General features: G+C 44.2%; 1 protein-coding gene across 2 annotated transcripts in view; it reads left to right on the forward strand.

The window, feature by feature from the left end:
• The window catches only part of USO1 (USO1 vesicle transport factor), an 83,130-nt gene that overhangs the window by 39,457 nt on the left and 31,061 nt on the right, over nt 1–12,612 (forward strand). Inside the window, exons 12-14 of one of the 2 annotated variants that reach the window (XM_053259602.1) lie at nt 4,827–4,981; nt 8,395–8,606; nt 9,673–9,693. In XM_053259602.1, the coding sequence (XP_053115577.1) occupies nt 4,827–4,981; nt 8,395–8,606; nt 9,673–9,693 (388 nt within the window). The remainder of the gene's footprint in view (nt 1–4,826; nt 4,982–8,394; nt 8,607–9,672; nt 9,694–12,612) is intronic. The other variant, XM_053259603.1, reaches the window with a different exon arrangement.

Consider the following 12,612-nt stretch of genomic DNA (forward strand, 5'->3'; position numbering starts at 1 on the left):
GGTATAATCTCGAGGAGATTGTCTTCAAGAAGCCCAAGTCTTCGGACCACGGGCATAAGAAAAGTAAATGACATCGTGTGGTTTCCAATAGCGACTCATCATCTCAAAAAAAGCATAAGTTGGCTTGTTCATCGAGGTCGAGGACCTCCTCGCCATTGACAGTCCTATATCGACCACCGCTGCCGTTTTCGAGTCTGTCGAAGCCAATGCCTACTGATGTGGGGGCTGGTCTTTTTGTGCCCTTTTTGGCGCTGTCATGTTCGGTGCTTCCAACACTTCCTCAATATCGAAGGTCGATGCCAACGTGGATGCCCCACACTGTATTCATCTGTCATCCCCGACAGCTACCGTTGTTCCTCAGCAGCATAAACTGCTGTCTCTTTCACCTGTGACGCCTTTAAAGTCGCCTCTCATGCTTTTCGATACCGCTGATGACACCTTGTTGGATGATTGTACTGTTAAGTCCCTGCTGAGTGTTCTGGACTCTGCTATGAGTACCCCTTCGGATTCTATGTTCCAGGGATTCCTCACCCTGAGTTTGTATACTGAGCTCGATGTCGAGGACAATGTTCCTCCAAAGACACTTTCGGTGTCTCCAGTTCAAATTGGAGCTAAGTCTTCTACCTGTATGGTGCCAATGACTGTACTGACAAATACTGCTCCACCCTTGAAACCACCGCCCTCCTTTGTGCCATTTCTTTTGGTGCCAGTGAGGAATCTCACTGGCACTGTGGGTTCAAACAGACTATTTCTTCATCCACACAGCTGGATTGGGCAGAGTTCAAATGGTGGAAAACTCAGCGTATGCGGCAGGGCCTGCTGCCTCATTATTATTATTATTATTATTATTATTATTATTATTATTATTATTATTATTATTAGATTTGTATACTGCTCTTCCAAAATGGCGCAGGGTGGTTAAAATGGCGCAGGGCGGTTGACCGTACTCGTTAACCGCCACAGCGGTTGCCAACTGCCCAGCCTTTGGCACCTCTGCCACCTAGACTGTCTGCTGCACCTGTACTCCTCACTCAATGTGCTCAGATGACGACGGCTGCTCTTACCATCCCTGCATTGCCAGGTCTGGACCCGCCCGTGAATCCTCCCTCCCCAAGCTCCTCTTGCGCCAGTGGAGCCTTTGAAATCTTTGGAAGAGGACTTGTATGATTCTTCAGAATCTTCTGACACAGAAACAGACTGGAACGGTGATACACCCAGGCATCTTTCCAATCTGCCTTGGGATGTGCCTCCGCGGCCTTCCACGTCTCCCAACGAGGAGTTGAAATCATACACCAAAATGATTCAACAAATGGCGGACACACTTGAACTTGAGATCAAACATCCTGCTGCTGATCTTCAGGACCCTGTTTATAAGATGCTGGCAACTGTTCACGCAGCTAATTGCGTTTCCCGTTGTTGTTTACATTTTATATCCCACTGTTCCTCTAAGGAGCCCAGAGCGGTGTACGACATACTTAGGTTTCTCCTCACAACAACCCTGTGAAGTAGGTTAGGCTGAGAGAGAAGTGATTGGTCCAGAGTCACCCAGCAAGTCTCATGGCTGAATGGGGATTTGAACCTGGGTCTACCCAGTCCTAGTCCAGCACTCTAGCCGCTACACCACACCGGCTCTCATTGCCTGCCATCACCAAGGCGGCCAATACTTTGTGGGCTGTCTTACAGACGTCGGCTCCTATGTCTAAATGTTTAGAGACACTCTACTGTGTACAGGAAGACGACAACCTTTACTTGCTTAAGCATCCCATCCCAAACTCCCTAGTAATTGACTGCGCTTCCTCAAAGTCTAGCCATCGCCATGTTACCCCCTCTGATAAAGGAGGGTAGGAAGCTCGATGTATTGCATATTTATTCGATTGCAAGTCTCTCCATTCGCATAGCGAATTATGCGGCCTGCATGGCCCACTGCAGTTATGTGCTTTGGCATGCGTTTAGAAGTGAACTAATCACCTCTACTCCAGAAAAGCTGACAAAGAAGTTTGTTTATTTATTCGATTTCTATACCGCCCTTCCAAAACTGGCTCAGGGCAGTTTACACAGAGAAATAATAAATAAATAAGGTGGATCCCTGTCCCCAAAGGGCTCACAACCTAAAAGAAACATAAGATAGACACTAGTAACAGTCACTGGAGGTACTGTGCTGGGGGTGGATAGGGCCAGTTACTCTCCCCCTGCTAAATAAAGAGAATCACCACGTTAAAAGGTGTCTCTTTGCTAAATTAGCAGGGGTTGGATGACATGCTTACAAAATTCAGAGATCTAACCCACCAGCAGCTAAGCACATCTAAGCACATGGCTGAAACCGAATTGAGAAGCATGACCACTGCAGTTTCTCTTTGGCATCGTGCTTGGTTGAGGTCCACTACTCTTAACCAAGTTATGAAGGACTGGATTGAACATCTCCCGTTCGATGGGAAAGGCCTATTCAGCAAGTCTACCGATTCAACTATGGAGACTCTTTAAAAAAAAATCCAAATTTACAGCCAAAGTTTCTTGGTTGCAGCTACTTGTCTCAAGCTTCATCCCACTACAGATCGTACAACCATCAACGTGTGGGATTCAAATATCAAGACCGAAAGTACTATCGGAAACGGTTCGAGCCCTATCATAAAAAAGGGTGTGGTCAGCACACTAAAACTCAGAGCTCCTGTACCAAAAAGACAACTCCAAGCAGTCTCTTTGATCTGGGAATTATTGAAATCCCTGACATGGTGGATGAGAAGGGAGAACCTTCTGAACGAGGTTCCCTTCGTCACTCCGGCTCCATTCCTCTGTGTCACTACCAATGCGTCCCTCGTGGGTTGGGGAGTCCATGGCAGCGATCACCATGTCCAAGGCCGGTGGACAGTATACCAACGTCGCATGCACATCAACCTTTTGGAATTGATGGCCGCTTACTTGGCTCTCAAGTCTTTTGCTGCCTTGCTTCAGGGCTCCGTTGTGCAGTTGCTGATGGACAATTCTACAGCGATCGCCTATGTGGATTGTCAGGGGGGCACAGTGTCACACTCCCTCTGTGCCCTGAGTTCTCCCTTATGGACTTGGTGCATATCCAAGAACATCTTTGTGACAGCTCTGCACATCAAGGGGCTACAGAACGTTCTAGCCGACCGTCTCAGCAGGACCTTCAACATGAATGGGAATTTAAGCAATCTTGTCTGGCCCATCTAGTGTGGCAGTGAGGCCTCCCTCACATTGACCTCTTTGTCTCAGCAGCGAACAAAAAATGTCCATGATAATGTTCCAGAGCGGGCATTGGACCTGGCTCCCTGGGGGATGATCCGTTGGCTCCCTGGGGAGGTGATCCGTTGTCATTCATGTGACCCAACTGTACCTCCCCGCTGCAGCTTTTAAAACTCAAGACTGACTTACCTGCTTGCCCAGTGAATCCACGCTGTGGGCCTGCACTATCATCAGATGTGTCTCCAAGAAACTGAGACAAAATGGCACCTGGCTGCCGAGAAAAGCAAGGAAGGGAGGGGCACCAGTGAGGAGCTAGTTAATCCATCCGTGAGGTCCCTGTGTAGGCACAATAACTCATTTCTCATGACTGACAATGGATCACCTCCAGATCATGTGTTACAGGTAAGCAACCTGTCTATCAGGCCTGCTCAACTTAGAACCCCCCCTCCATCTGTTTTTGGACTACAACTCCCATAATACCCAGCCACAGTGGCCAATAGCCAGGGTTGATGGGAGTTATAGGCCAACATTCTGCAGGAGGGCCGAAGTTGAGCAGCCCTGCTGTAGATGAAGGCAGAGGAGACAAGGTACTGTATTTACCTAAATCCAAGATAAAGTTCCCACCCAGTTAAAAATAGGGAGGTGGTCTTGAATTCAGAGTCCTCTTTCGAGGTGGGGGGCAGGTAAATAAAAGTGTAATCTTATACAAGTGTAATCCCTGCTAACTGGGCAAAAGAGGCACCTTTTTAGCATGATGATTCTCTTTATTTAGCAGGGGGAGAATAACTGGCCCTATCCACCCCCAGCACAGTACTTCTAGTGACTCTTGCTGGTGCCTGTCTTATGTTTCTTTTTAGATTGTGAGCCCTTCGGGTATGGGGAGCCATCTTATTTATTTATTATTTCTCCATGTAAACCTCTTTGGAAAATTTTGTTGAAAAGCAGTATAGAAATATTTGGTTGTTGTTGTTGTTAACCTCTATCTTTTAAGTCATCATCTTAAATTTAGTCACCTTTTATTCAGGTAAATACAGTAAACATTTTATTGCCAGCAAGCAAAATATCAACAGTGAAATTGACTTACCTTTCGCATTTAAAAGCACTGGTGCTTGTAGCAGTTCGAATGTCACCTTCTAGCTTTGATCACTATTAATATCAGTGTCCTCATAGTCATTTTTGGAGGAACTGAAAACAAAGAGTAATGAAGGTATCAGTTGAGTTCAGAAAAGAACTAATGGTTCTCACATCTTCTAATACAGGTGGTCTTAATTCAGTATCACCTTAATTGGGTGAGGTCAGTATGGGGTGCCTTGATTTAGTGTTCTCTCTAATTTTTTTCATCTGTGTCGGAATGAATTTTGTTCTGGGTGGCAGTATCAACGCAGTGTGCATGCACATGCATTCAAGTGGGGCATTTCTGATTCAGTCTGAGTGGGATCTAAAATTAACTGAGCGGACATCAAAAAACTTGTGAGCATGCGCACACCTTAAAGAGAACACTGCCTCTGTTTATACTTTCTGTTATGCAAAATACATTTTTCCTTTGCCATTAAATGTTAGTTCTGACAGTGTGCATGTGTGAGTTTTTAAAAAAGTACTCAGTTGTCTTATTTCAAACCTGACAGGCCTGCAATTGTAGTACTGCTGATGTCAATGGTAAATGAAAGACAACCATTTGTGCTACGCTGTGCTGTCCTTTACTGTTTCCAGTGCTTTTTATACAAGAATCAGAAGGGACAAGGAGAAATTGTGTCAACGCTTCTACCTTCAACTATTGATGGTATAGAATTTTTTTATATAACAATTGTTTTATGTTCTCCTCTCTGTGGCAACCTTGAGAAGTGAAGTTAGGGGCTTCCGATTGAAGATGGACATTTGCAGAACTGGTTTCTCAGAAAGAAAGACGTGACTTTCATGCTACTCACAATCTTGTAATAAGCTGATTAATGATGCAGCAGAAGGAGCATAGGTTAAGAAGAGTGACATAAGTAATGCATGTGATCTGACTATTGTGTGCAATAACTGGGCTGCAGCTTTTTCCCTTCCAAAAATGTGAGTTGTAGATAAAATATTTAGGAGAGTTATGAGAGACTGATCTCGGGTTTTTGTGAAATGAAGACCTTAACATTCAAGTGCCACTTCGGGCTGCATGAGGTGTAGCACTTTACCATAGAAATGTATTAATAGGCAGTTCATATGGCATCTGCATTTGTTGCTGCTTGGAGGAAGTAGGCAATACCCTTCAAGGGACAAGCAGTTTTACAGGGCTGTAAAAGTGCAGAACTTTTCTCTGGGAACTGGTATGGTTAGTCTGATTTGGATTCATTCATGTTTATCCAATCCAATCCAATCTTTATTACAGTCAGTAATAACCAGAGTACAAAAACACAAAACAGAACAGACACAGAAAAACAGAAAACATAAGAACAAATATATCAAGATCAAACATTTAAAAACCTGAACAGATTTTACAAATTATATAACAGTACCTGGCCACTCTATTAATAACATTCTCATCAGGATTGGCTAATAAAAACTTCCGATTAAAATCATCGGGATGCTCTATAAAATCAGTCAGCAAAGGGGAAATTAATTCTAAACAAGCATCCCTATAAAAATCACAATATAAAATAGAATGCACACTGGTCTCCACTTGGCCTGTACTGCAGGGACATAGGTGGGCAGGAAAAGGAATGCCTTTAAATCTATCCTCCAAAACAGTGGAGGGGAGGACGTCCAAACGCACTAAGGTCGAAGCGCGTCTAAATTTGGGAACATTCATTCATGTTTAATTAAGAATACTTTCCTAGTAACATGTTAACAATTTGATTAGTTATATGTAAGATTTCAGATTAGCTTTTATTTACAATTCATTTACAAAACAAGAGAATACTGGATGTAGGAGAAGTTTGAGTGAACAGAGGTGGGAGTGAAGCTTTGAGCAATAGTACTTTTAGAGAGTCACTAGGAGCCCAAAGCAGTGTCAGAGTTGCGAGAAAGATTGTCCATTTTCATTATTTGCTGTCGTTTGAATGGTCCGGGCACTGGGGTGTTCTCTTCTTTGTCTGCTCTATTCTTTTCGGAAGATACACTCAGCTGGAGACTGAGCCAGGAGGCATCTCTTGCTTCCTTCCTAAAGCCAGTCTTTCTCCTGCCTGCATTGTGAATAGGTAGAGGCTGGTCAGGTCTGCTCAGCAAGTTCATTCTCGTCCATGTGGAGTGTCCTTTGCTTGCAAACCTGGCTGAAGAAGGCGGCATCACTCTACAAGCAAACTTTCTGGGCTGAGCTTACTTCTTACCCTTAGCTGTCTTCTTTCCCTCTGTAGAGAAGACTGAGGAGAGCCCTAGCTCAAGCGCGAGAGGTCCTCTAGCATAGGATTTGGGCATTTCCCCCCTCCCCCGGGCATGGCACAGCTTCTTTTCCTTTGTTTTTCTCTGCAATGTCCCATTCTGTTGGTGGTTCCCACTTCCTCCCCTCAGGACCCCTTTCTGAGGAAAGGGGGACCATTTGAGGGGTTTGGCTCTAGAGATGGGGAGGTACATGGGTGGGCATGAGATGTGGCAGTCAACATGGAAAGTCTGTGAAGGACTAGCCCTTAGACAAAGGAGGGCATTTAGGAGTGTGCACAGAACTGTTTGGCAGTTCAGTTCAAATTTGAACCAAGCTGCTGGTCCGTGAACCGGTTCGGTGGAACCAGCGGCAGTCTGGTCCGTTCAGTTGAACCAGTTCAACCCAGTTTGATGTGCTATGTTGGTAAAGGGGAATCAGGGGAGGATTCCCCTTTACAAGCAAAGGGGCACCCTGCCTTTAAAAGGTTTCTAAGGGTGGCTGGGGGTTAGGGCGCCAAGAGGGCACCTTACCGACTTCTTTAAATCCCGGTGCTCTCCCCAGCAGTGTGGCCCGAGCAACCACAGCATGGTTCCAGCATCCACAAAGGTGGGAACTGTGCTGCCACATGGGCCGTGCTGCTGGGAGGAGTGCTGGGGTTTAGAGAAGCCACCAGCAGTAAGGTGTCTTCGGCGCCCTTAAAGGTAAAGTGTGCCATCAAGTCAACTCCTGGCGCCCACGGAGCCCTGTAGTTTTCTTTGGTAGAATACAGGAGGGGTTTACCATTGCCGCCTCCCATGCAGTATGAGATGATGCCTTTCAGCATCTTCCTATATCGCTGCTGCCCGATATAGTACCAGCGAGGATTTGAACTGGCAACCTTCTGCTTGTTAGTCAGGTATTTCCCCACTGCGCCATTAGGTGGCTCCAGCCGCCCTTACAAACCTTTTAAAGGAAGGTTCCCCTTTGCTTGTAAAGTGGAATCCTCACCAGATTCCCTTTTACAAGCATCACCCCTCAAAACATCGAACTGGTCTGCAACGGACCAGGCCCAGTTTGGTTGGAACTCAGACTGGCTGCCTTTTTCATGAGGCCAGTTCAGTTTGAGTTAGAACTGGTCAAACTGGGCTGGTTTGCATCAAATCTGGTTCTGCACACCTCTAAAGGCAATGCTGGATGGTGAGGCCTGGCTTATCTGGATAGTTAGACGACACTACATCAGGGTGTGGAGTGGGCCAGCCTGGCAGCTATGCTGCACTATTCTGGGACCTCAAGGAACTGATGTCTTCCACTGACTGGGTCCTTCTGCACCAGGTTCTTGATTAGGGACCAATTATAGGGAGGTAGCTAGGCCATCCCAGGGCCACCTCTCAGCAAAGGGCTTTTAGCGATGGAGGCAGCGAGGAGAGTGCCTGGGTTAGTCAGGTCCTGTAGTTCCCAACTCCAGCCTTGCTACCTCTTGACCCACCCACTGAATTTCCCATGATGGGGCAGAATGGAGAGAAGGGCCTCAGAAATAGAGCCGTTCTTGGGCAGGTTCATATGAAAGGAGGCGATTTCTGGATCTAATATGGGTAATATTGGTGGGGGCGGGGAAAGTCCTTTTTAGTGAAGGGGCTTACCTGGGCCCTACTGACTTGCCTAGTGAAAAGTTCTCCATACTCAGTGATCCTCCGTTTGAGTTGCCGTTGCCATTGACATGGGTAGAACTAGTGTCAGGATAGTACCTCAGGACATGTGTGGCATGTTTGGGGCTTGTGTTGAATGCACTCCCAGGCATTTTTCACAAGCTGTGTGGAAGTGTGTCTGAAATGCTAATCTTGGAAATGTTTTGCTGTCACTAACTGTTGTTCCTGCTGTTACAGCAACTGGAAACTCTGTCTCGGCTGGCCAGCTACTATGTGGAGGACTCTTTTCTACAGACTCCGTTTCAAACTGGTGCGCAGCTGTGGCATTGGCCCATGCTTTGCAGGACAATGCCACTCTGAAAGAACAGCTGCTAAGAGTGCAGCTTGCAACAAGTATTGGTAATCCTCCAGTGTCCTTACTTCAGCAATGCACCAACATTCTGTCTCAGGTATTAGCATCTTCCTTTCTTCTTTCTCACATATAGTCTGCTGATAAGCTAAGGAAATGAGAGATCCTTTATATGAAGGAGGAACCTGGTTCTCTTTAGTGGAAAGGATGTGGCTACTGGTCTTGTATAATTGAGTACAACATAAAGCAAAGTGGATGTCAGTACTGTTAACAATTTTTCTTGGACATAATGTATTTCTCTTGGTTTACGTTATTTTCATCTGTATCGGTTGAATTCCAATCACTACAGATGTATGATTTTTTAAAATTAATATTTAGGGTGAGTAAAATCAAGAGTTAATTGCTGACACAAGTAATATCTGTGGTTAATATACATGAAGAACGATTCATTTAAAACATTGTATAAATGCATATATTTTGCTTGTAAGAAAGCAAGTCACAAGATTTGTGTTACATACAAAAGATGCCAAAAATGTGTGGGTACAAAAATCTTGCTTTAAATCTATACCAGGCCCATCATGGTTGCAAATAAAGCGTAGACCAAACAGGCTTGGCTGCTTCTTGCTGTGTGTTTTCATTGTCCCAGTTACAGAAGGTGGTTATGTTGCTAGGTGAACCTTCAAAACTGACTTGTAGGGGGTTTCTTTTGGTTGGTTCTGTAGAATTGTGCCAACTTCAAGTAAGTGTATAGTTGCACTACTCTAGTATGGAGAGTGTTGATTTATAATTGTACACTTTTGCTTGTATATTAAGCAAAATCTGACCTTTCATTTTCTGAGGCAGCTTGAGAGGTGAGGCTGTTGACAACTTTTAGGGCATGTCAAACAGCAGCATGTCCACTGCTTGCTCCTGTTTTTGTCAGCAGTTAAAGGAATAAGTGCCAGATACAAATGCAGTATGAGCCAAACTGCAGATTGTGACCTGTAGTAAACTGCATAGTGGTCAATCCCATTGCCTCCTATCTTGTCTTCAGTCTCATGCGAAAATATCTGTTCTGCATGGTGCTCCCACTCCATCAGAACTGCTATTAGCACATAACCCTGCATTATGCAAGTATATAATGGACATGCAACATGCCCTTATAATTTTTAATGTACAATTCACAGGGTGATAAGATCGACAGACGGGTATGTATTGTTTCGCCTGAAGCATTGCCCTTGTCACAGTAGGGCCTTTCTGCTGTCTTAGCTTTGCCATGTGTGTTTATGGAATAACTGCTTTGAAGTTTTTTCTACTGACAGTTTTGTGCTTCGAGGTTTTATTTCTGGTAACAAGCTCTCTGTTTCTGCTGGTGTGTTTGGGAACTGTGGTATGGGGAACTTGGTTGTTATAGGTTCTTTCTCTTTCCACTGGGTGGAGCCCTTTCACAGTTGCTGGGTACTGAGCCTGGTGTGGTTTTTTTTTGCTGCTTCTTATTAAATGTCACTTTTGCATGGGGTTTAATAAATAGTTATAGCTATTAAGGCTTTTCACAACCAGATTGAAAAGTGGAAGCACAAAACCTGAAGTATCTTCAGCTTTTCCAGATGGACTGTTTTGCATCAAGATAGTCTCCTGTTCATCTTGGTTAAAGATCCTCACCATTATGTTAATTGATGTGGTTTAATATTGAATTATATATTCATGATTAATATTCTGTGTTGACTCTGAAAACTAAGACACAGTATTCCAGAGTATATGTGGATCTGTATATAAGAATAGATCTAGACTTGTTCTGGATCGATCCAGTCTCAAAATAATGAAAGCACCTGCCATCACACTTTCAGCATAACCCTCTTCAGACAAGCCCCACTTTAAGTGTGAGTGGTAGGGCACGCTACTGATTGACATGGCAAAGGCAGGACTTCCTCTCCCTTCGCCCCACTGTACACGGCGACAACAGGGATTTTATAATGTCTGAATGAGGCTTAGGTGACACTTGTGAAAATTGTCACAGCTGGCTGATAGGGAGACCTTTTCTGTATTGTTTTCTGTAGAAAAGAAACTGCTGTGTTCTATCAAACTCAAAGGTGCTTAAAGATGAGCTGATTTAGGGTATGTTGGCCAAGATCAAAAGGGGCCCGTGTACATAGACAAAGTGCTTCTATATGTCTGCATGCACATGTACACATTTGGCTAATTTTTGTTTGCACCAGCAGCCCCTGATGGAGTGCTGCTTAGACAGATGAATGAAGGATTGATGCTGGAAGTGAAGGAGGTGAATAGTCAGTATGCGTGTGCAGAACTCTACACATAGTGCCCTGGATCCCAGTCTTAGTTTGGGAGATGTCTAGCTATAGTGTTACTGTTGGCTGTTCTTAAATGACAGAATCCTAATCTTCAGTATTTGCTCTTCCGTTCGTATCTTGTTCTTGTCTTTGGCACAATGCCTCAGAACTATGAAATATAGAGCAAATTTGCCATTGTTGCCTCCACTCCTTAGGGACTAAAATCAAAGTTATCTGAGAAAGCAAGATCACATATTGGGTCTGCCTAGGTGACTAGGCAGATTCCACAGTTAAATTATTCAGAAGATGCAATATGTTCCACCAATATTCAACCTTATGACAACCTTATGGCAAAGATTGTGAACCATCCAGGGATTCCTTTGTATAGGGCAGTGTAGCGGATTATAAGCCTTTGTCTCAGAACAAGCCCACGTGAGGGTAAGAAAAATGCTGAAATCCCCCCCCCCCCCGCTTTACAAACAAACGCTTCTCCCAACACTTTCTAATAATCTTGGTAGAATCTAGGCTGCCAGCACCACTCAATTATCAACAGAGTTTAAATCCCCTCCGGGCTTGGGTGGAAATCCCAGAGAAACTCCTTTTCCTTACTGGAAAAGTATACAGAAACGTTCCACATGCAAACCTACACGTGGTGAGAAAACTGGTAGTTGCTGAACATATGAGGAGTGTTGCACCAGAGAAAAAGCCCCCTTTCCCCAAGTTAAAAATCCACTCAGAGAGGCTTGCAAAATGCAAAGAGCAAAAGGGGGAAAAACTTTATTCAAAATACTACAGACAGCTTCCATCTGAGGCTCTCTGTTTTTAGTTACAGGAATACTTCAAAAAGCACCCCAGATAATTTTGGGGCAGCACACTTTAAAAATTGTGGTTAGCCAGTTGCAAGGAACATGGATATAAGAAAATACAAACACACCTTTAAAAAGCTTACAGAGTCTTTTGCAACACTCTAGCTGGATGGGTGCAGGCTTAGCTTAGTTACATTACAGGTAAACAACAATAGACCAATTTCAGGGATATGCAAAGTACTTGAAAGCAAACAAAAGTCTTAACCTGCAGTCTGACTAAACAAACCTTTCCCTAGACTAACTTCCAGAAGCCTAAAGGCCCTGGCTTCCTTCTTGAACTCACCAAAACCATGGGAGAGGATTCAGGTTTCCTGCTCTCCTGGCTTTCCCCAGACCTGTAGAGAGATTTTCCTGCCGCTCACGGCCACATATTCTTCTCTCTGCATTCCCAGCCAGCTTCAACTAACAAAGAAACCTTCTCTTCCTCATGGCTCTCTAGGTCCCACCCACCTGGTGTGCTGATTGGCTGAGCTCTGGAGTTCACCAGCCTGTCAGTCAAGACAGGGTTCACTTCTGGTTTACTCTTTAGGGGAGAGGAGGGGGTGGTCAGTGACTGATCACTACAGGCGGTATAGAAATGTCTTAAATAAATACACTGCTTGTTAACTTAAAAAGATAACAGGCAAAACCAAGATGACTCCTGTCTAATTCCAACCTTTCATACAGTGAAGACTTATCAATACTTCCAATATACAAATGCAGTGTACTTTAAAAAAAACAATCATTTTTTTAGGAAATGTATTGTCTCCTTTCTTCTGACATTTAATAGAAGAATATTAAAGTGCCTGTTTCCTCCATTTTTTACTACATGCCTAAACTGTGGAAAGCATTATTACTGAATGATGTAAATCCCTCTGCTAGAACTGACTTCAGAACGTATATACATTTGAGAAGAATTGTTTTCTCAGTGATTTAACAACGGTGTATGAACTGCTTGCAGGTTTTTGGAACTAGAATTATTAAATGTGTGTGT

This window comes from Hemicordylus capensis, chromosome 6 (genome assembly GCF_027244095.1).
Source record: "Hemicordylus capensis ecotype Gifberg chromosome 6, rHemCap1.1.pri, whole genome shotgun sequence".
Lineage (NCBI taxonomy): Eukaryota > Metazoa > Chordata > Lepidosauria > Squamata > Cordylidae > Hemicordylus > Hemicordylus capensis.